This window comes from Solea solea, chromosome 1 (genome assembly GCF_958295425.1).
Source record: "Solea solea chromosome 1, fSolSol10.1, whole genome shotgun sequence".
Taxonomy (NCBI): Eukaryota; Metazoa; Chordata; class Actinopteri; order Pleuronectiformes; family Soleidae; genus Solea; species Solea solea.
The window spans coordinates 28,169,163-28,194,264 of NC_081134.1; the positions used below are offsets into that span (position 1 = coordinate 28,169,163).

The 25,102-nt window shown below is 40.4% G+C and overlaps 1 protein-coding gene across 3 annotated transcripts in view; it reads left to right on the forward strand.

The window, feature by feature from the left end:
- LOC131445859 (sodium channel protein type 4 subunit alpha-like) overlaps positions 1–16,806 on the forward strand; it is a 103,733-nt gene extending 86,927 nt beyond the window's left edge. Inside the window, exons 20-27 of one of the 3 annotated variants that reach the window (XM_058616606.1) lie at positions 73–195; positions 1,973–2,095; positions 4,966–5,241; positions 10,818–10,871; positions 11,027–11,168; positions 11,860–11,960; positions 12,049–12,319; positions 14,764–16,806. In XM_058616606.1, the coding sequence (XP_058472589.1) occupies positions 73–195; positions 1,973–2,095; positions 4,966–5,241; positions 10,818–10,871; positions 11,027–11,168; positions 11,860–11,960; positions 12,049–12,319; positions 14,764–16,061 (2,388 nt within the window). In that variant the 3' untranslated portion in view covers positions 16,062–16,806. The remainder of the gene's footprint in view (positions 1–72; positions 196–1,972; positions 2,096–4,965; positions 5,242–10,817; positions 10,872–11,026; positions 11,169–11,859; positions 11,961–12,048; positions 12,320–14,763) is intronic. The other 2 variants (XM_058616780.1, XM_058616690.1) reach the window with 2 other exon arrangements.
- Positions 16,807–25,102: the final 8,296 nt, after the last annotated feature.

The following is a 25,102-nucleotide window of genomic DNA, read 5'->3' on the forward strand; positions in this document are numbered from 1 at the left end:
GTTGAGGTCATGTTTGGGGTCATGTTGGGGTCATGTTGGGGTCATGTATCCATGTATGTGGATCTCCTGTAGATCTCAGTGTTGGCTCAGCTCGCTCACCTCATCTCCGTGGACCAGATCTCCACCATGCGAGTGCTGAGGACGTTCCGGGCGCTGCGGCCGCTCCGGGCCGTGTCCCGCCTCGCCGGTATCAGGGTAAGACCCTGACTGGACTCAACCTGGACTGGGCCTTCGAGCAGATTCTCCCCAATGAGCAGGGAAACCAGACTCTGCCCACACAGAGCTCAGCTGTGTGACTGTGTTAATATTTATTTATTTATTTTTTATTTGAGTAAATTATAAAATTATATATATATATATGTATATATATATATATATATACATATATATGTATATATGTGTGTATATATATATATATATATACATATGTATACATACAGTTGAAATCTGAAGTTTACATACACTATATAAAAAGAACCACATTTTTCTCACTGTTTGACATGAAATCAGACAATCAATTTTCCTGTTTTAGGTCCGTAAAGATTACCAAAATTATTTCTATTTGCTAAATGCCAGAATAAGAGAAGCATACTGCTTCTGAATCAATCTGGAAATTGCAGCCAAGGATGAACCAGACTTGTGCAAGTCCACACTTCTCTTCCTGATATCTTGGCTGATTTCTTTTGACTTTCCCATGATGTTACACAAAGAAGCAGTGTGTTTCAGGTGTGCCTTAAAATACATCCACAGGTGTGTCTCTAATTAACTCAAATGTTGTCAATAAACCTATCAGCCGCTTCCGAAGACATGACAGCTTCATTTGGGCTTTCCCAAATTGTTTAAAGGCATAATAATATTAGTGGATGTAAACTTCTGACTTTAAAGTAATAAAAAATTGTCTAAAAAAATCCTTCTCTCATTATTCTGGCATTTAGCAAATAGAAATAATTTGGGTAATCCTAACGGACCTAAAACAGGAAAAGTGATTGTCTGATTTCATGTCAGACAGTGAGAAAAAAAGCATATGTGTCTTTTTATATAGTATATGTAAACTTCTGGTTTCAACTGTGTGTGTATATATATATATGTGTATATATATAACATAGAACAACCAATACGTACATCATTTTAAAATGTATTAAAGAGATAGTTTATGGTTTTTTGGTGTGGTTGCATGAAACGTGACATCAGTTTACATCTACAATGTCTTTAAAAACCACTCACTCTCCCACACCAAACCCCATAGAGAAAATCAGTGATTTGAGCCCAAGAGCTGCTGGTCTACTGCTGCCCCGTGTGGTCACTTTGTGTCACTGAGGTAAATCTGGACGAAGAATTTTAAATGCCGAAGTGTTAAAATGAGACATTTGAACTTAGTGATGGAGGCAGCAGTGGATCAACAACTCCTGTGTGCTGTGATGTAAAATCACTTATTTTCTCTGTGGGGTTTGGTGTGGGAGAGTGAGTGGTTCACAGAGTCTGTGTCACAGTGAGATAAAGACATCTGTCAGGCTGGTTCTCAGCAGCAGGGGGCACTCAAATCACACTTTGATAAAAACCCTATCACGTCCTTAATGAGATTAAAGATTAGGAAGGCTAAAATTATGAAAGGCTTAAATAATCTGATTAACAGTATTACCTCTTGTCACCTGATTTCCTCCACAGTGATGAATATTTTTTTTCTCCTTTTCTCTCACTAACAAGTTGTTTTATTTCCTTTCAGGAATCAGCTGATCATTATTAAACTCACTCTCTGTCCTCAGCTCTGATTGGACACTCCAGGACCAGGCTCCTCCCCCTTTTCCTCTTTCATTTTCTGTTCTTTTTCCGTGGTGTTGCAGTTTTTTTCAGGGTTAGAAGTTAACTCTCCTGCTTCTTTCTTCTCTTCTCCTCCTTCTGTCTCTGTTTGTCTTTTCCGTCCTCTGTCTGTCTGTCTCTCTGTCTCTGTCCCTCTGTCTCTGTCCTTGTCCAGGTGTCCCTGGTCAGTCTGGTCGCTAACACGCTCGGTTATTCCGACTTTGCAGCCATCAAATCCCTGCGGACGCTGCGAGCGCTGCGGCCCCTCAGAGCCCTCTCCAGATTTGAAGGCATGAGGGTAAGAGTCAGTATTATTAAACAAAAACGACAAAAATAACACACACAAAACTCACAAACACACCTGGGACTTTTTTTATACCATCAATAACACGATTGAAACCCGAAAAATGTATAAAAATATTCCTATTTGATAAGGAAACTGATTTAATTCTCTATTTAAGGTCATTTATTGCATCATATTATTTATTTAAAACCTCTTGTTGCACAATAACAATGTTTTCAGAGATGAGGTCTTTTATTATCACCCAGTAAATACAACACAATAAAGACATCGTATATAACATATAATACTAATGTCACCCAGTCAATTAGCCACAGTATTTATGGTTTAAGTTTTATAACACAAGTGTTTGTTTTTATCCAAAATTCACCAAGAGTCGATAATTAAATATATTTAAAATTTAATCTGATTAAAGAGAAAATCTCACATTAATTAAATTTTATATTTAGTTAAAAATAAAATCTCAAATAAAATTCATTTTAAATTACATTAAAGAGAAAATAAAACAACACATTTTTTAAAAACGTATTTATTCTTTAACTTATAAAAAATGTGTAACATCAGCCTCATCATAATAATAATTTAATGCAGAAAAATGTTAAATGCTATATTAATGTTAAGATAATATTAAATATTTTATCTCTAAATCAAATTTCAAACATTTTTGTGCCCAGGTTTGTTTTAAAATCACTTTTTTTCTTATATACAGTATATTTCTTTTTTTACAGTGCATCTTAAATTTCAGGCTCTCTCATTGGTTCCTCTCAGTGTTTTTTGGGTTTTTCTTCCAGGCTTGGCTCCGCCTCCTCAGATCTCTTTGATTTTTGTCATCATCAGTGTTAACATTTTCACTCTGAACTCTAACTCTCATTCTTCTGCTTTCTCACTTCAAAAAGCACAAACTTTTATCTCAAATTTTTATCCTGTTTTTCAGGTTAAAACTCATCCAGAAACTCAGTTGATTTATCATCGTATATGTCATTAAAGTAATAATAAATTAAAAATAATAATGATGATGTGTTGAGCCAATAAAGTATTAATATTTAGATACATGGAGTAAAAATGCAAAATTCTATCCTGTGAATGTTGCGAGCAGAATATTTTGTTCCACAGTTCACAGAGAATTATTTTGATTATGAGATAATTTCAACCTGTAGGAGGCAAATATTAAATAAATATTTTGGTTTAAAACGGTGTAAAATGAAAATACTGAAATATTCTTTTTAATTTAATATACAATTAATTTGAGATTTTACTTTATTTAATGTTATTTATAATTAGTTAATTTGAGATTGTCTCTTCTCTCTCTTTTTATTTTATCATTTATTCTGTATTCACTGGGTGATAAAACACCTAACCATCATAATCCAAGGGTTTAAACCGGACTGAAAACAGTGATACAGAGTTATTTTTGTATCATTTGTTTTATTTTTATTCATTTAACCCTCAGTGTAAACCACTTATAAAGTTAATGTCTGTGTTTGTATACACAGACATTAACTTTACATAGGAAAATATTTTCTCAAATTAAATAGAATTATTATTGTTTCCTGTTAGTATTTAAATGTTAATGTTTACTCGATAAAACAAACAACAGCTAATTCTGTAAAAACGGAGCTCGGGGTCACGGAGAGTTCAGGACAAACACAAACACCTGAGCTTTTTCTTTTTCCCCTGAATATCCTGAATAATAAGATTAACTTTAGTGTCACTTTACAAATGTTCTACACTCTGCACCACGCTGCTCGCCCAGCAGGGGATTCTGGGTAGAAGAAGTGCACTGTGGGTACAGTGGGGAACGAGCTGACTCAGCCCTCGCTCTGTGTGTGTGTGTGTGTGTGTGTGTGTGTGTGAGCCATGCTGCGTTCACTGACTGTATTGCTCACACTCACATCAGCTGAATCACCCAAAATACCATAAATTTAATTTAACTCAACATTTATGGAACATGAATTTAAATGTGAGCTCGCAGAGAATTAACGTCCGACTGCGAGGAGAGTCGTTAACAGATGTTTACAGTGACATTAAAAGTAAATGAATCCTCATCACACACAAAAAATAAACGTACATAATATCACTTAACGTAAATGTTTTTTTTAATGCGTTGCATACGCTCTGTGTTCTGATTTTAGACATGTAATAAAAGACATGTGTCAGTTTAAGTCTACGATATCTTTGAGAACATGTTCACGTCTTTATCTCACTGTTAGACGGACTTTTCCAACAGGAAACTGTAAACCACTCACTCTCCCACACCAAACCCCATATAGAAAATCAGTCATTTTAACATCACAGCACACAAGAGTTGTTGATCCACTGCTGCCTCCATCACTAAGTTCAAATGTCTCATTGAGTGATTTTGGCATTTAAAAAATCACAAAATTCCTTTGTTCAGATTTACCTCAGTGACACAAAGTGAGGCAGCAGTAGACCAGCAGCTCCTGTGTCCCTGCGAGCTAAAATCACTGATTTTCTCTATGGGGTTTGGTGTGGGAGAGTGAGTGGTTTACAAACTTCAGTTTCCTGTCAGAAACGTAAGTCTAACAGTGAGATAAAGATGTGAACGTGTTCTTAAAACATCATAGACTTAAACCGACGTAGATACATTCTTTGTAGTAGTAGTGTCTCTTCTCAGCACGGGGGGGCCACAGAGCACACGCACTGCTATGTAACACTGATTATGTATAAGTATCTTTTAAAAAACACACTTCACTATCCCCGTAAGTTAAATATAAAAAAGCTACAAGGTTCTAGTTTGTCTAAACGTGACCTGGGTCTAAAAAGACACTGTGTCCTCATTAGTCACCATGTCCTCATTGGACAGGTGTGTGCGTCACCTTGTGTCTATGTCTCTGCGTCCGTTGCAGGTGGTGGTGAACGCTCTGATCGGAGCGATCCCGTCCATCATGAACGTGCTGCTCGTCTGCCTCATCTTCTGGCTCATCTTCAGCATCATGGGCGTGAACCTGTTCGCAGGGAAGTTCGGCCGCTGCGTGAACCGCACGGGTCACATGCTCGAGTCGTCCTTCATCAACAACAAGAGTGAGTGCGAGGCGTTCAACAACGCGTCACGCTTCTACTGGACCAAGGTCAAGGTCAACTTTGACAACGTGGGCGCCGGATACCTGGCTCTGCTGCAGGTGGTGAGTGTCACCACGTTTGTTCTTCTGTTTCTCTGAGTAAAGAGTCTCTATTTTCTTTAAAATAAATAAATATAAATAGTGATCAAACAGCCAGTCAGGACGTAGCAGATCTTTACTGAAATGTGTGCATCTCTTTTTTGCTGAGTCATGTTTGCACCTTTGGATTGACGACTTCTGTTTCTATTAGAGTCCTGAAAGTCTTATTTTGTAGATTAAACTACTTCGGCTACATACAGTAGCTAGCCAACTGGCTATTTAGCAGCGTCAGAGACAGCAGAAGCGGCACGAAGGACGCTAATGCCGTTAGCAGCAGCAGCAGAAATGTTACCTTTGCCAAAGAAACATGCTGAACTTGGTGTTCATCAAGTTTACTTGCAAATACTCCCCTTTTTACATGAGACATAAGACGCTGCGTTTTCGCTATTAGCAATTTTGTCAAAGTGAATTAAGATAATATTGCTAAAGCGATGGCAACATATGAAGCTCTGTTTTGTTGGATTAGTGATTAATCTTTTAATGTAAACATATACTTACGCTGTCGTAGACTTAAGCTAGTGTACATTTCATTGGCTGATAAAAATTTGTTTTTGTTTTTTTGTTTATTTTAATTTCTCAGCGTTGGACCTCTCTTGAGACATGAGTCTGTGAATACCAATTTAATATGTTTTTTAAGAATAAAATTAGGTTGTAGCTCTTTGTTTACCTTTTACATGAATTATAAATTACCTTTAATTCACAATGATTTTTTGAATCACTGTGAGTTAGAAAGTCTTTTTCAGGTGACATAATGTTGTTTTCTGACTATTTCGGATTCTTTGAACCATCACTGAATTTTTTAGTGTCGCACAGAACCAGACTGTACTGGTTTAAGATAGAATAAAAATAATCCTTGATAAGTCCCACACTGGATGAATTTATCATTGTTTACAACGCGATAAATGATATTTCAGGAGGTTTACACTGTAAATATTAAAAGAGACATATTATACCCCAATTCTCCAAGTTCCCTGGTGTCCTAATGAACATGTCTGTGACATGCTTTGGTCAAAATACCATAAGGATGAAGCACCATAGCAGTTCAATAACCCTGCTAAACCCGCCCCTTTCAGAACGCTCGGTTTTGTGCCTGGTCCCTTTAAATTCAAATAAGACACAGGCAAACACACACCCACTTCTTCCAGGGGGTTTCTGATTTGTCCTTTTTACTGCGTTCACTCGCTCAGCTCCTGTTCTCTCCGCTCCATTCCTCTCCCCCTCCCTCCACTAGTTCTCTGACAATATCAACATGGCAGCGTGCGCGGAAAACAGCGAGAGTGCCACTGTTCTTGCAAGCCGAACAGTGCCGAACTGTAAATCAGTTAAAAACACTTACGGACAGCACCGCTGATCGCCAGCGGCGAGCTGCATAAACTGCCGCTGTATGTGACTGTATCAGACTGAGTCTGTGCTCCGGTCATGGAGGACGTACTGAACAAATATTTTTAATTAGGACGTGTCAGAATGGCCAGTTATAAGCTCTATTTGACCATTTCTTAAAAATGTGTGTGTTTGTACGTCGGTGAAATATGGTCGCTGACTAAATACGGCGACCGCTGGCCGCAGTCTGATGTGAAGTGGTGCGAACACACAAACACACGTTTGCTGACTTTATCCGGCACATTAGCTTCATATATAAAATCCTCTGAGGCTGGAAGTTTGTGTAAAACACTGTGCTCCACTGTGCAGCCACCAACAGCACACTTGTCCCTCTGCGTTGACATAATACCGCTCTTCCTCCCTCGCCTGCACTCTCGCATTTTATAGGGACAAGGTGGAGCTAAGGTGGAGCTCTCGAAGTAAACTTACTGGTGGGGCGGTAACATTCACAGTGAAATGCGCATGCTGCCGTCATAATGCGCAGGGAATTCAACATTGCGTGTTTTATCGCCTATACTTACACTAAGGGGGACCACGAAAAAAGGACTGAGTATCCTTTTTCCACACTTTGGCGACTGGTAGGGCCTCCAGAGTCCCAAATATGAGTATTGAAATGGTTAAAAAGTTGATTTTGCATAATATGTCCCCTTTAAGCCCAATCTGTAAATGTTCTGGTTACTTTATGTATATTTATTTTTTTATAATCTAAAAAGTCATTATCTTGTATATTGTACGTCCGTAGATAAAATAAGTGAAAATAAGCAGAAACATCTACAGACTGGGCTTAATATTTACAGTGTAAACTCTCACTTGAAGTAAACTTTCTTATTGTCTTTGTCCTGTTGGGACAAACAGTCTAAACAGTTTCCAGGGAAACGTGGTCACAGTCAGAATCAAAGAGCACCGGGTGACTAAAGTCAAATTAAAAAACCTCCACAAACCGTGGGAGGGCTCACTTTTCCCTCCCTCGTCTTGTCCATTTACCGTCTTCACTTTAATTTTCCTCCCACACCTGTTCTTCCACCACGTCGCTCTTACTTTTGACTTTTTCCACTCGTCTGCTCTTTAATGTCTCTCCGTGTCTGTCCTCTGCTCTCAAGTTGTCGTCCGCCTCCACCGACAATTACACACTAATGTTCTTATGAAACTGTTTCATACAAAGTGTGGATCTATTTAAAAGAAAAGTGCTGCTTTTGTCAAACTGTTTCACATAATTAGTGCAAAATAAAACAGGAATATGCTTTTCTTTTTCTGTATTGAAAGAAAATACTCAAATGTCTTATTTTAAATGTCTCACTCTTTATAGAAGTAATATGTGTATAATAGATAAAGGACATGAAATACAAGATTAAAACTCTTTGTTACCTGTTCCATTTAAATTGCCACCTAATCTGTAATCTACCTATGTAATTATGTAATCCGTAATTTGGATCCGATCTGGATTAAATTTAGTCTGGTAGTAGAGTGTCAGGTCCTGCATACACATATTAAATTTAGTTAAAATCCAATGTGTTTTCACAGAGACATGACTATTTATGTTACAGTTTTACCCATTTATAACAAATGGGGATTTCTTGAACATTTGATCATGTTATGTGACATCATCAGTTGGCGGATTCTTACCTAAATTAAATGGTGACATACTTGAGTGATCAGCTACCCATCACAAAAAAATCAGATTGATCTGTCAAAAAAAAAACTGCAGACAGGAAGTTGCTAACTGAAGGAGAAACTTAAAATTTTGTACCTAAAGAGTAAAAAGACAGAAACAAATCAAAATAATTTTGGATAAAGCTATGTTAATAAAACAAAGAAAACATCACAGAGTGGATTTAAGACCACGCTGTGCTCACAGCGCCCTCTGCTGGACCACACGGTTATGACCGCAGACGGTAAGACACACTTTCACACAGTTTTATTAGTAAATTCAAAAAAATTGAAATCGGTGGATTCTTTAAAAAAAAAACTGGTGATTCTGAGACATGACGATGTTTCCTTTCTTTCCATTTGTTTTTTGTTTGTTCTGTGGTTTAATTTTCCTCCCTCTCTCTCTCTCTCTCTCTGACGTCCGTTATTAAACACAACATGAAGAAAACCAATTACAGCCGCTGCAACTTTTCCTCCCCTCCTCTGTCTCCATCACCTCGCCGCTTTCTTCCGTTACAAGCCTTCGTTTCCACTCCCTCCCTCTTTTCTCTCTTTTCTTTTCTCTCTCCGTCTCAAATTCGCTCCCTCTTTTCTTCCTCGCTCTCTGTCGCCCACCGCAGGAGTCCTGAGAGCCTCCAATCAATCAGCGTCTGAGAGGCTTTTATTTTTAGAGCGACTCCAGCAAAGTGGGAGGGAAATGGAAAGATGTAGAGAGACGGACGGATGGAGGGAGGGAGGGAGGGAGGGAGGACAACAAGTGGAGAAAGAGAATGAAGGTGAAGGGAAAGAGGGATGAAAGAAAGATAAAAAGAGGAGGAGGAGAACACCTCACTTTTCCAGTAATACAGAGAGAAAAACAACACGAGATAAAGAAGTTCTCCAACTCAAGAGTTGGCTGAGTGGCGTTGCCGTGGCAACAAGTCACTCAGCGCCTCTCTGTGTTTGGCTGGTCGGCGTGGCGATGGTTGACAGGGGCAACCCCTTCCATTAGCATCTGGAAATAACTGCATGCTGCAAAAAGTGAAGCGGAGTTTGTGGAGCTGCACACTTCCTGTTTGTTTGTTTGTGGCTCAACATGGAAAGATCCATTCATTCATCGTATTTAACGCGTTCACTCACAGAAAAGCTTCTACAAAAGTGTCAACAACAACAACAGACTGAACATGTTTATATTTTTATACATCAATGTTTGACTTAAACTTTTGATTATTATTTCCCTGAAATAATAAATAAATATCTTATCATTTATCATTTATTTATTTTTTTAGATTTTTATTTGAGAATAACAATAAAACTGAATTCTGTTTTTAATCATCTTAGACTTTAGCAGGTGTTAACGAGCCACTAACTATTAGCATCTACTAGCAGGTGTTTGTCAGTGTTAGCACTTGTTATTGGTGTTAGCAGACAAGAGAGTAAAAAAGGTTGTGAATATGACGAGAAGTGTTCAAATTAAACATGTAAACAACATTTTTATTTACTGGTTCTAGTATTTGTGACATAAATGCGACAAAACATTGACATATTATATTTTGTCATATTATAAAGCTGAATGTTTCTTTCTTTATGTCACTCAGCTGAAAAACACTTTCAAAGTGTTTTTGTAAATAAAGTTTTCACACACGCACACACACACACAATGACTCTCAAACACTCACATCTTTTACAGACCATAATAACAACAACAGGTGGTAACCCGTGGCGATGAGCTGATTTCAGGTCTGATTGATGGACACCAGTCACCCACTCTCTCTGAGTGTGTGTGTGTGTGTGTGTGGGGGGGGGGGGGTCACAGACAGGAAGTCCATAAAAGGACGCATTAAACTTTAATTGAGGAAATCCACAGTGGTGGCGTTTCCATGGCGTCGTGACTCTCTGCTCATGCAGCTTCAGGGTCTTTTTTTAGTTCTCAGTGACGAGGGTGAAAACTCGGGGAAACACTGGACTCATACAAACAGGAAACAGGAAGTGAACAGAGATGAAGCTGAGGGATTATTGATAACTACACAAACACGCACACACACAAACAGTACAGTTATTTATCAGCTTCATAATCTACGTCAGTTTAAGTCTACGATGTCTTAAGAACACGTTCACGTCTTTATCTCACTGTGAGACAGACTTTTCCAACAGGAAGTTGTAAACCACTCCCTCTCCCACACCAAACCCCATAGAGAAAATCAGTGATTTTAGCTCGCCGGAACACAGCAGCTGCTGGTCTACTGCTGCCTCGCGTGGTCACTTTGTGTCACTGATTTAAATCTGAATGAAGGATGTTTAAATGCCGAAGTGACAAAATAAGATATTTGAACTTAGTGATGGAGGCAGCAGTGGATCAACAACTCCTGTGTGCTGTGATGTTAAAATCACTGATTTTCTCTCTGAGGTTTGGTGTGGGAGAGTGAGCGGTTTACAAACTTCAGTTTACTGTTGCAAAAGTCTGTCTCACAGTGAGATATTAAGCTAATTTCATTCTGTGACCTTCACACATCAATCTTCTGTCTCTTTTTAAGGCAACGTTCAAAGGATGGATGGAGATCATGTACGCGGCCGTGGACTCCAGAGCTGTAAGTTTGTTTTTAAATCAAAGCTGCTCTTGTTTGACTGTTGGTTTTTGGAAAGTTGAGCATGAATTGACTTTAGAATCACAAAACTCACAAAGCTAAAAATGGAATGATGAAGTTGTGGTGGTAATTAATGATCTTGTTTGGTTTGGTCGCAGGTGGAGGAGCAGCCGATTAAGGAGATCAACCTGTACATGTACTTGTACTTTGTCATCTTCATAATCTTCGGCTCCTTCTTTACACTCAACCTCTTCATCGGCGTCATCATCGACAACTTCAACCAGCAGAAACGAAAGATAAGTGACACTTGAGCGCGTTGGGAATGAATGGCATTTTTCCACTCGACTATTTTGTTTTCTCTTCTCCATCAGTGATAGAACCTGCTGCTTGTTTTAGTTCCTGCTCTGACGAGCTTCAGCTGAGCCCAAACTGACGTCAACAGACTGAAGGTCACTGATTGGTCAGAGTGTCGTCACTGAAGAGTCATGAGTGCGACGTCCGACACAAGAATCAAAGCCAACGATGTCCAACTGTAGATCAGTTAAAAACACTTAAAAGTCCTATTTAGAGTTCCAAATTCTACTTATAATTCCACATTTACTAAAAATGTATTTAAAATTCTGAAATCCTCTTATAATTCCAAAATCTACTTAATATTCTAAAATCCTCATGTATAATTCCAAAATCTACTTATAATTTTAAAATCCACCTATAATTCCAAAATCTACTTAAAATTCTAAAATCCACTTCAAATTCTTAAATCCACTTCAAATTCCAAATGTTCCAAAATGTACTTAAAATTCCAAAATGTACTTAAAAGTAAAACATTTCCAAAATCGAAAATTCCAAATTCCGGCAGTTCATGCAGCTGTTGCTATGACGACTGTGCCCATGTGGATTGAGGAATATGAAGTCATGGAAAAGGACGTGACTGATAGCAGAGCTGGCAAACCAATGAAAATAACAGAACGGTGTTTGTGTGTTTACTTAGGAGGACAGGACATCTTCATGACTGAGGAACAGAAGAAATATTACAACGCCATGAAGAAACTGGGCTCCAAGAAACCTCAGAAGCCAATTCCTCGACCTCTGGTATGGAAACGAGACGCCGTGTTTGTTGTTAATGACGTCAAACGGCGCTGAAGACGATAACAATGGAACCTTCTTTGTTTCCATGTAGAACGCGGTGCAGGGCTTCTTCTTCGACCTGGTGGGGAAGCAGGCGTTCGACATCATCATCATGGTCCTGATCCTCCTCAACATGATCACCATGATGGTGGAGACGGACGAGCAGCCGCGGCAGATGGAGTACATCCTCAACAATGTCAACCTGGTCTTCATCATCGTCTTCACCTGCGAGTGCCTCCTGAAGATCGTGGCGCTGCGCTGCTACTTCTTCACTGTCGGCTGGAACATCTTCGACTTCGTGGTCGTCATCCTCTCCATCGTCGGTGAGCGAGAGTGAAGATTAGAGTTTTGACAGCTTGGGTGATTCTATTTAAGGCTTTTTTCAGACTCGTCTAGTTTAGTCTGGGATCATTGGTTTTATGTCACGGTGACTCATCAGGCCTGAGCAACAGATCCTGGCACAAGGAACCTGCGAGGAACCTATTGTTATCCTCCAGATTATTATCCGTGGCTTTCCGGTCATTTTTGAAGGGGTTAACATGCATAAAAACTCCTGTCAGGCGAAAATGTGATAATTGCATAGAGTTCGTACATAGTTGTTCCGATTTTAACCAAACTTGGTAAACTCATTGCTCTCATGATTCCAAACAAATGTCTAATGTACTTCCATGAGCTCCGCCCACCCAGAGGTCGGCCATTTTGGAAAAACAAAATGGCTAGTCTACACATGAGCGAACTCTTCCTAGCACGTTTGAGCTAGCCGCATCAAACTCGGTCCATGTGTTCTAGACAAGTTAATGATTAAAAGTTGTCAGAGGATTTTCTCTGCGTAAAAAAGGTGTGGCCTCAGTGCTCTGAAAAATTTGACGTTAAAATGGCAAGAAAACTACTTTATAATACCACTTTTTGAAAGCTTTAACTGAAACAGAACAACGTGAAATTCTCACGTCATAACTGCTGCCCAGGGACACGAGGGCCGATCAGGGCTGTCCAAGTGTAAAATTTGTGATATTTTAAATTTTTCACTACTGTGTGACTTAGATTTGCTTGCATTGGCATTTTAAAAATGATAATTTGGAATGAAAATGAGAAAATTTGTTTGTAACTTTTACTGTTAAATAAATGGATCTGAGGGACGATTTTAAATATGTTTATAATATCAAAATATTATCAAAAATAATCACAATTCTACATCGTTGATATAGATGATATAAATATGTGATGAGTGAATGTAAACACTGTCCGAGGGGGTGTGTGTGTGTGTGTGTGTGTGTGAGGACACCACATACGCTGTCATGTCTGACGTGACGGTTATCTGTCAACAAAGTGACCATCAGTGTGGCCTTGATGTTTATACTGCACCAAGGTCCAGTGACAACACACAAGCACACACACACATACACACACACACTGCAAAGGCAGCAACATAAGCAGGTAATTTAGCGATCAGTGCTCATATTTTGTGAGCTGCTGCTGCTGCTTTTAGCTTGACAGGAGCATGTGTGTGTGATTAAGTGTGTGTGTGTATGTGTGTGCGTGTGCGTGTGCACACTCAAACAAGCCTTCCTGGGGGAGGTGAAGGTAACAGCAGCAATCAGAGCTGCCAGAGGGCGGTCCCTCGAGACAAATCAAACATGATTGACCTGTTACATCAGCTGGTGTGTGTGTGTGTGTCTGTGTGCGTGTGTGTGTGTGTGTGTGTGTTCACGTCTCCCCATGGCGACATGGAAAATTTCAGATTTCCAGTGACAGGACGCCGCTGCTCTGTGGTGCCTCGTTTTTAAAGTTTAGCTGATGTTAGCGATGTTGACGGCGGAGTTGCTGAGTGTGTGTTATAGCGTGTGTGTGTGTGTGTGTGTGTGTGAGTGAGCGGGTGGTGCTGGTGGAGTTGATGTATGACGTGTTAGTGACTCCTTCTCGACTCCCCCCTGTACATCCCTTCAATCACCCATAACTCACCCCAGGAAGACAGATGGGGGGTAGGGGCGGAGCCGAGGCGAGGCATGGGGGGGCAGCGGAGAGGAAGGGTGGTGACGAGTGGCCATCTCCTCGTTCTGTTTATCATTCTCCACTAACAAGGAAAATGGTGTTTGTCTCAGTGTAACAGAGGCGGGGGGAAATGGTCCAGTCCTTCACAAACACTCACTCATAAGTCGCCGCGGATGCAAACCTACAACACGGAGACTGAAAATACGTCCGCAGATACAATCAAAAATCCATTTCAGTTGATGCATGTCACGTCTGAGGCGTTGCTGGCTCTGACGTTTGTCTCGCTGATGCAAAACTTCGTCTTTTCTAACTGCATTTTTGAATGTAAACAAGCTCCCAGGCGTCACCAGTGACATGAACGATGGTTCCATTCCATTTAGTTTCAAAAGAGTCACGCGTTGGGTCCACCACACGATAAGATCAAAGTCCTCCTCGCCCACAGAAAACCCATCTTATGAAGCGCCTGATAAAACAAATGCCACCAGTAGGTGTCAACGTTGAATGAGCAGATGCTTTTGAGTGACTGACACGACTGCAGCGTTAAAATTTGTAGTCAGAACCCAGAATTTCCAAGGTCACCGAGCATTCCTGGAACACCCCGAGTTGTTATCAACTAGTACTGCTAACAGTAGCTAGCTCGAAATATGTTTGCGTTTCCGACTTCTCAACTGGAACCTGGTGAACCCGGTTCAGACCACGAGTTCCGATGTAGATGGAACCCAGCGTACGTCCACAATCTATAAAAAAAACAATCTCTTTCTGTTTGTCTGTTTTTCAGGTATCGTCCTCGCTGACATCATTGAGAAGTACTTTGTGTCACCAACTCTGTTCCGTGTGATCCGACTGGCCCGTATCGGACGTGTCCTTCGTCTCATCAGAGGTGCCAAAGGCATCCGGACCTTGCTGTTTGCCCTCATGATGTCGCTCCCCGCTCTATTCAACATCGGGCTGCTCCTGTTCCTCGTCATGTTCATCTACGCCATCTTCGGCATGGCCAACTTCGCCTACGTGAAGCGGCAGGCGGGGATCGATGACATGTTTAACTTTGAGACGTTCGGGAACAGTATGATCTGTTTGTTCCAGATCACCACGTCCGCCGGATGGGACAGCCTGCTAAGCCCCATCCTCAACAATTCTCCTGAGGAGTGCGACGCCAACATGCCCCACACCGGCACCACTGTCAAAGGGAACTGCGGGAACCCGTCGGTGGGCATCACTTTCTTCGTCACTTACATTATCATCTCCTTCCTCATCGTGGTCAACATGTACATCGCCATTATCCTGGAGAACTTCAGTGTGGCCACGGAGGAGAGCACGGAGCCACTGACCGAGGACGACTTTGAGATGTTCTACGAGGTTTGGGAGAAATTTGATCCCGAGGCGACGCAGTTCATCGAGTACTCCAAACTGTCCGACTTTGCCGACACGCTGTCGGAGCCGCTACGCATTGCCAAGCCGAACAAGATCAAGCTGATCACCATGGACCTTCCCATGGTCAGCGGGGACAAGATCCACTGCCTGGACATCCTCTTTGCCTTCACCAAGCGGGTTCTGGGCGAATCGGGTGAGATGGACGCCCTCAAGCAGCAGATGGAGGAGAAGTTCATGATGGCCAACCCGTCCAAGATCTCCTATGAGCCGATCACGACGACTCTGCGGCGCAAACAGGAAGACGTGTCAGCCATGGTGATCCAGAGGTGTTACCGCAGACACTTGATCAGGCGGCAGCTGAAGGCCGCCTCCTACATGTATCGCCAGATCGCGACACCTCGGCACACGGGAGAAGAGGGTGAGGAAGGTGGTGAGGGATTATTCGGGGAGGAACCCCCCGAGAAAGAAGGGCTGATTGCCACCATGATGAGGGAAAACTACGGCACCAATTTTTTAACGATTGGAAACACTGAGACAATTTCGTCCACCTCATCGCCACCTTCGTATGACAGCGTGACGCGAGCCACGTCTGACATATTTCAATCGCTCACCGGCAACACAGAAACGGTCAACGTTGACGCGGCGGGCAGCGAACAATCACCGTCGGTGCTCAAACCTGACGGACGGCAGGAGGCGGTACCGTAACGGGAACCGCCGAAGAAGCAAAAAAAAAAAAATTAACAAACGAGGATTTTCTCGTTTTGGTTTAAGCCTATTTGTTCTTTTGTTTACTGAATGTACTAATGCTGGAGCCGCGCGGAAGCTATGAGCGAGTGAAAGGGCAAGCAGAGAGGAATATTTAGCACCTTTAACGTTTATTTCCTGTTTCCGCTGGAGATTCCTGGACTCAACTCAACAGCGAGTTTCTTAAAAAGGGAAGCTGGACAGACCGGGGACGCCCGTCTGTCCGGTCAAATCTGCCTTTTATTCTGGTTTAAAGACAAGAGTGTAGAAGAGGACGCGCCTCGGGATCCGTTTGACCACCGCGGTCGTGTTTGGACCTTTGACCTCCGGAAAAACAAGTTTATCACAGATGTATCCATCGATTATTGGACCCGAGGGAGTTTGTGCCTTCCCACAGACGATCAATCCGCTCAGATTATGCCTGGTTGTCAGAGTCACAATGTTTCTCGCGGTGTTAGCGGTTGACGTGTTACTGACCGGGACAGGAGGGGAAACCATGATGAACACGGATTTAAGGGGGAAAAAAAAGTTTTCGTAGTAAAAAAAGTATAACTTTGTTGATGTTACCAGTCTTTTAATAGCGGTACGATTATTACAATTTTTTATATTTTTAGAGTAAGTTGAAGAAAAAAAAATAAGCGGTCTACGAAAAATAGACAAGAGGAGAGAGTGCAGTCCAAAAAAAATTAAATACCTGAAAGAGCAACTTTATTGTTTTTTTTTTGTTGCACTTTTTTAGTTTACTCGTGCATTCACTCACTTCACCACCGGGGGCAGAGTTATGCTAACGAAGGTGTGGATATTTTTCTTATTTTTCAGTTTGTTTGTTTTCCTCAAAAACACCAAAAACAAAAATCATGTGCACAACAAGATTTTCTACACGATCCCTGACTTCCTGCACGTTCTTGTCCTGGTGGTGAAAAATCCTCGCGTCCGTCAGTTCTTTGACTTCTGGGTGATTTGTCAGGAAAATTCAAACTTTGTCTGCTTTGTGAACAGACTTTAAAAAAGGACCAATATGCAACACTTGAGTGCCACTAATGGTCGCACTTGAGCATAGATAGATAATGCCAGGTAGCTATAAAGGTCACCGGAAGAGTTTTCCTTCAAAGTACAAATTTTCTTTAGTAAATGGACAATTTCGCAACCATGACTCAACTACGAAGCTTTGGGGGTCAACAAATATCTGTAGTTACCGTGGTTACCGTTGCCTTAAAGCAGAACTCACAATATCGTCAAACACATCCTGAACACGTAGCTTTACATGCGTAAAACCTCAGTTGAAGAAAAGTGATTAATGGATTAAATTAGACATATTGATTGATTCCGTGAACAATTTGACCAAAGTTACTTTTCTAGGAAACAGATTTTGGCCACTTAACAAAAAGATTTGTTTAAAATCTGTGTCAATTTAAGTCTACAATATCTTAAAAATGTGTTCATGTCTTTATGTGAGACAGACTTTTCCAACGGGAAACTGAAGTTTGTAAACCACTCACTCTCCTGCACCAAACCCCATAGAGAAAATCAGTGATTTTAACATCACAGCACACAGGAGTTGTTGATCCACTGCTGCCTCCATCACTAAGTTACAATGTCTTTATTTTGTCAGTTCAGCATTTAAAATCCTTTGTTCAGATTCATCTCAGTGACACAAAGTGACCACAGGAGGCAGCAGTAGACCAGCAGCTCCTGTGCCCCCGCAAGCTTAAATCACTGATTTTCTCTATGGGGTTTGGTGTGGGAGAGTGAGCGGTTTACAAACTTCAGTTTCCTTGTTTTCAGATAAAATCCGCGATTTTAAAACCACACAGTTATTAGCAAACTGCAAAGGCTTCTTCACGTTCATCCCAACATCCAAGCGTTAGAAATTTATATCACAAATACAAAATTTGACATCAATATTCAAAGAGAAATTTCAATGAGATGGAAACACAAGTGGATTATTAATATTCTCTTTAGGCATCGCTAACTTTTCCCTTCATGTAATTCTCTTTTTCTCCACCAGGAGGCTAACGTGGCTGTATAAACGATACTAAATAAACCAAACATGGACAACTTTTCTGATGAATCACCTAGTGTCGACGCTCTGTCTGGTTCGCATTTGTTTGTTTCCCGACTTCTCACTGGATCGTGAAAAACCCCAAAATTCTCAAAGCTAAACGGGCAAAAAAAAAGGACTTTTGTGTCGTTAGACGATAGGTGCGACAATCGACTCAGAACAAAAACGTCGGGATGTTTAGTTTTATTTAAAAGAATTAATGGTGATGTGTCGCGATTTAGCGTTTGAGTTAACGTCGGTGTCCTGGGAAAAAACCTGCGAACAGTTCATCAGACCACCGACGATTTCTTCGACTAATTGGTTATTGTTCATATTTATCGTCATTTAAAACCTTTAAAAGGTCGCCAAATAAAGACTTTAGGAGACAAAGCCTTTATGGTCAATCAGGAAAATAAAGAATATGAATGAAACTTTAAAATTAAAGTTACATTTGCTTCACGTTTGGTGCGACTGCAGCTTCTGAGTCATATTTACAGTGTGAAATTGTGGCTCATGACAACAATAGTGAAACACTGACTCTGCGTTTTTTCCAGGACACTGATGTAAAAAAAATGCTAAAAGCTTTTGTTGCTTCTTGTTTCCACAAAAAAGTGATTTGAAGAGTTTTTGTTGTTTTTAAATACGTGAAGATAAGTGACTAATGGATTAAATTATAAATATTGATTGATTTCTTATTGATTAATCTGAAGTTTTAAACAATTTCACCGAAGTTACTTTTCTGGGAAAGTTCAGGGTTTTTATACAGTGAAAACAAAATTAACAAAAATACTGGTGTTATAAAATCTAAAGTCTAGGATATCTTTAAGAACACGTTCACGTTTTTATCTCACTGTAAGACAGACTTTTCCAACAGGAAACTGAAGTCTGTAAACCACTCACTCTCCCACACCAAACCCCATAGAGAAAATTGGTGATTGTAGCTCGCTGGGACTCAGGAGTTGCTGGTCTACTGCTGCCTTGTTTGGTCACTTTGTGTCACTTAAACGAAAAGATTGTCAATGCCAAATTTCAAAATAAGACATTTGAACTTCGTGATGGAGGCAGCAGTGGATCAGTAACTCCTGTGACCCAGTAAACTAAAATCACTGATTTTCTCGATGGGGTTTGGTGTGGGAGAGTGAGTGGTTGTTGGTAAAGTCTGTCTCACAGTGAGATAAAGATGTCAACATCTTGTTAAGATATCGTAGACTTAAACTGATGTAGATTTTATGACACAAGTCTTCATGATGGATGGATGACATTGTGTAATTTTCAGCACAAGAGCAGAAAAAATGGAAACTCTCCAAATCAAATCACAGCTTTATTTATTAATTGTTTATTTATTTATTTATTCATCTGTTTTATTTTTGTTTGATTGTATTACTTTACATACGATTTTCTTTTTTTTAAAAATTTGCACGTTTTATCTGCGTCGTTCAGGAGAAACGGAGGCCGAGCGAGGGCGGGCGGCTCTTTATCTATTTTGCACAGAGAAACAATAAAATAAAAAAAACTCAAAAAACAAACCGCGTCTAGCAATAAACGGTTTGACGAGACCTTTTACGTAAAAAAAGAAAGAAAATGTTGTGGGACATGGACGGATTCTTCTTCACTGTTTGAATCACTAACACAGTGCTGTGGTGCATTCACTGACAGTGCTGTGGTGCGTTCACTGATACGCGAGTTAAATATACTATAGCATGAAGCTGCCACAAGGCGGCGGCGACGGTGGCGCCACCTGTTTTTATTACGAAGAAGTGTCAAAGTTTGTGTACAGCGTTTGTTTGGATACGGATTTTTCAAACCTCTCTCTCTCTCTCTCTCTCTCTCTCCGTTGTCATGGTAACCAGAGAGATCTTTACTAAAAAAAAACGCTTTACTAGATTAATTTAAAAAGAGACGAGAAAAAAAAGACAGAAAGAAATAAAAAGAGATTTTACTGGCACCGTCTGGACTCTATTTCTACTAGATTCTATTGAGAATAGAAAAAACACGTAAACTAGGATACTAACTTAAGACACTGCGGACTCTGCTGCGAGTTTTTCAGGTTGCCGTTGTGCTGAAGGGCTGATTTCAGTAGCAATAGACCCAGAGTGTGCCTGCTACAGACCAACCCCGACACTCCAAGCCATGCTTTTTCCATTGTTTGATTGATTGGTTGGTTGATTGATTGGATGAATTGATTGCTCTTTGCTTTTTGATAACGAACAAGCTTCACAGTGTCTAATAAACCCCGCCCCCGTCACCACGGTGACTCTTCTTCCTCGTCAGCTGACGAACAAGCGGCGCAGAGAGCTGATCAGCTGATCGTCTGATGATGCGATCATGGTGACAGAAAGGTTCAGGTTCATTAAAGACAGCGTTTGTGTTTGTGGGCTTTTTATGAAGATGGCAAACTGTTGTGATCCAAATCTTGATCAAAAAATTTTGATTTTGTTTTGCAAACATTTGTTTTGGAGGACCCAAACGAATGCCCTGTGACCCATCAGTGGGTCCCGAGCCAGTGTTTGGAGACCCATTTTATAAAGATGGCCAACTATTCTGATTCAAAAAAAAATAAATTGACTAACGTTTGTTTTGGTGACCCAAACAAATCCCCATATGTGGGCCCCAACCCAGTGTTTGGGAACCCAAATCCTGATAAAGTAATATTTCCAGCTAAAAACATTCTTGATTTTATGCACGTCATTAACATAAATTTGAACAAAAAATTCTGCTAATTTGTTTGGGGGACGCAAATAAAATCCCCTGTGACCCACTGCACACAAAAAGGGACTTTTTTTTAATAATTTTTACTTTTAAAATGAAAATGCGGAAGCCAGAGAACACAAGTTTAACAACAAAAACTGAAATTTTATAATTATTATGTTTTTTTGTTTTTCATAACTTTTCCTGTTTTAAAAAAATCCAGATTAAATCTGTGCTCGTGTTCGGACGAGGGCTGAACGATATGGATAAAAATTCTCTGAATAAGAATTTCTCACAATAAGTTTATTTTTAACTAAATTTGTTCTGGGGCAAAAGTCTGATGAAAAACATCAAAGAAAGACGGATGAAATTATCGCAACTGTAGGAAAATAAACTGCGAAGAAAATTTGTTTTTATCGTCCAGCCCTTGTCTACGGAAATATTAAATCTGTCATTGGTTATTTTTATTTCTCACCTGAAAATGAAGAATTGTCGTCTTTTTGTTATTTTTATGATACGATTCACATCGTATGCTCACCACTAGATGTCACTGGATCTCACACACTGGCCCCTTTTCTTTCTTTTTTTTTACTGAGCACAAACAAACAAAAACAGACGTCGACATCGAGGATCTGAACCTGGAAACATCAGGATGAAGCTCCAACATGACTCAGCGGAAAAAGAGAAACTTTGTGATGGAGAATAAAAATCGACGTCGCCTTTTGACTTTTAATGAAACTCTAATTTTGGAGTTAAACCACGAGGCGACCGAGGAGTTTGGAAGAGTCCAAGTCAAAGTCGGCGGCGGGGGGAAGGGGACGGGGTTTGACACAAACTCTGCGCCGTTTTCCCCCCGAATCAAAACCAAAAGCTGCATCGTCACCTTCACCACAAACATGGACGCAACTGACACAGAGGAGATGCACAGACAGCGAGTGGTTTCATTCTTCATTATCGTTACTATTGTTATTATAAACTGTGTGAAAATGCAATACAACAGTTACGCAAACCAGACAGCGGGTGGCGCTGTATCTTATTTACAGTATGAGGCAAATAATAATAACAACGATTTCCCCCACAGTCACAGATATTGTTTTTTCCCACTGGCATCCTCTCATCGCTCAAACCACCGATTGCTCCATTTACACCGACACTACTTTCGCCAACGGTTGTCGGGACGGTTTTTGCGACAATTGTTTATGAAGAAACCTCCCGAAAAGTCGCCTCTGGCAGAAAGAATGGGTCGTACGTTTGACTTCCACTCTCGTACGTTTCTGTCAAAGTTGAGAGAGTTGCTCTCAGGAGAGTTTATCGCAGACGCTATGAGGTGGAGGACGATAAAACTCACCTGCGTTGGAGGTACGAGATTTCACAGTACGAGCAACTCTATCGCACTTTTGCGGGACGACAAACAGGTCGATCCGAGTTGGAGAACTTTACGATGACAACGATTTTTAAGAAACTATTCTAAAGGTGCAAAATGCGAAATTGAGTGTCAAAAAAACGTTACAAGACTAGGACGTTAAGTGTTTGGTGGACGTTAAGAGTTTGGTTCTATGCGTCAGGTGACGCATAGAGCTACACCCCGACTTACTTACTTCATTTAAGTGGAACGAGGTAGGAAGTCGTACACGTCGGACATTCTGGACTCAAACAGAACACTAACTCCTACAGACTAGGAGTTAAAAATTATTCTTATTCTTAATTCTTAACAAAGTGAGTCTAGAGAGAGACACCTTCAGGCGCCGCGCAGAACTATTCCCTGACAAAACCACGCGGCCCTGTTACTTGCTGCGTTTAAGTGGAACTCGTAATAAAAAGTCCTGATTACCAAATAGGAAGTCGCCAAACACGGCTGAAAGTTCTGAAGTGTCAGAGAGTGATGTCTCCAACGCGACAAAACATTTGACGCTCGTGATTTGGCTCTGTGTCAACTTTGTCAAAACTTCGCTTTTCACTGACGTAAAATACATCCCTGTCTGTAAATGACACGCGTAAAGTTACAAAGTTTTTCTGCTCGCAGCTACGACCGTTGGCGTAAACAGTCTGCGGTGACACCTCGGTGTAAAGGAGGTGAACGCCGTGCCTCAGTGACCCCCCCCCCCCCCCCCCCCTCGTGTTTTAGAGACAGTAATTATTATTATTACAATTATGAAAAATATGAACATATATATATAAATATATATATACTTTTTAGTACTTTGAGTTCAAATACTTTTTAGTATTTTGCAAATATTTGTCTCTGTATATAAAAGAAAAAAAGCCTCCTGTAATAAACGAGAAAAAAAAACTATCACCGAGTCTGTTGTGTTGCTTTTATTTTGAAGTGTCTGGATCGCCCTCTGGTGGCCGGTAAGTGCTGGTGCTCATAAGCCCCGCCCTGCTCTGTGATGGCGGACGGCTGCACTCGGCAGTAGGGGGCACTCACAGCACAGTCAGTACTTCAATTGTTAAACTTGTTAAACTTCTTAAACAAGTAGTTATAACTGAAGTAAGTGGCTTTTATTTTGAAGGCCACGGTGAAAGGAAGTGGTGATGTGTAAGTTATTGTCAGTTTTATTATTTTATTTCAAAAGAGTAAATAATTTAAAAAAAAACTTAATATATTTAAAATCCTTGAAAATGTTAAGTGTCAAAATTTGCAGAAACTAATTGTGTGTCTGGTAAAGATCGGATTTTGTGATGGAATCTTTGTACATCGGAAAAGTCGTTAAAAAAGAGTGACGTTACTTTTTGAAAAGTTGATTCGCGGATGTAAAATTTATTTATTTATTTTTTTTTTTGTTTAAAATTATGTTTACGAAACAAAATACGATATAAGTGCAACTGTAAGAGGTAGAACTCGGAAAATCCGATTTCCGACTACTACTGGAACGTACCATATCGGTCTTTTCCACGTAGTTTGTACAGTAGCCCAGAAAGGACACATTTGTAGTTTCTCATGAATGCGAAGAACACTCAGCTGGATGTGATATACAACTTTTCCACAAGGTGTCACCAAATCCTACTCACTGGATCCTTTAAACGAGTGGTTCCCAACCTTTTTTCCTTGAAGCCCCCCTTACTTGTGTCCAGGACAAACCAGGCCCCCCCGACCCGAACCCTTGTCCAGGGCACGCACACAAAAAAGAATAAAGTAAAAAGTTCACATGCAAAAATAAACAGCAGTTGTAGGTTTTTCTTCCTATTCTCACAGTATGTATAAACTGTCCTGTGCTTCCATTAAATGAAAACTAAGGTATTGCCTTGTTTTCGTTTCTTTTATCCCGGTGAGTCTTTGGTACTTTGACGTTTCTCACACAACAGGAACATGATCAACTGTTGGTGATAAATAGCTTAATAAATTGAAAGGTGGACCAAAGAAAATTAGTTTTTATTTGGGTGATACTGACTTCTAATTATCCAGTAGAGTGTCTGTTTGGGATGCACAAATATAAATACATTAACCTCACAAACTCAGAGCAGTCAAAGCTCTGCGCCCCCCCATGTGATCTCTGGCGCCCCCCTAAGGCCCCCATGGCTTTAAAGTATAACTGTTTTTTTCCATGAATGAATAACTTCCTGTCATTGGACGTATTGATGACTTGACTAATAGTTCTGTCTTTTATGACGTTAACACTCACCTGCAGAATTGATGATGTGGTTTTTATTCATTGGTCAAACCAGATTAACTGATCAATATTTATGGCAATTTAGACGAGGGACACGCACACACACACCTGATACAGACTTAACAAAGTGTTATCATTAATCTTAACCATAACCAGTTAATTACTTACCCTAACCTAACCATAAATTAAAATCTCATTCCTTCATTTTGCCTCATTAGGACCAGGTTTTGGTGTCCATGAGGACAACTGGTCCTGACAAGGTCAGTGTTTATGACAGAGAACACACACACACACACACACAGTTCCTTCACCTTAAACAGGGTCAGTCTCTCCTGTGGGATTATGGGTGTTACACTCCCTGAGGAGCTGTGTGTGTGTGTGCGTGCCTGCGTGTGTGTGTCTGAGACAGTGAGATAAAACAGGAAACTGACACAAACTGACCACACGAGGCAGCAGTGTCCCTGTGAGCTAAAATCACTGATTTTCTCTATGGGGTTTGATGTGGGAGAGAGTGGTTTTACAAATTTCAGTTTCCTGTTGGAAAACCTAATAAAATCTACGTCAGATTAAGTCTACGACATTTTAAGAACACGTTCACGTCTTTATCTCACTGTGAGACAGACTTTTCCAACAGGAAACTGAAGTTTGTAAACCACTCACTC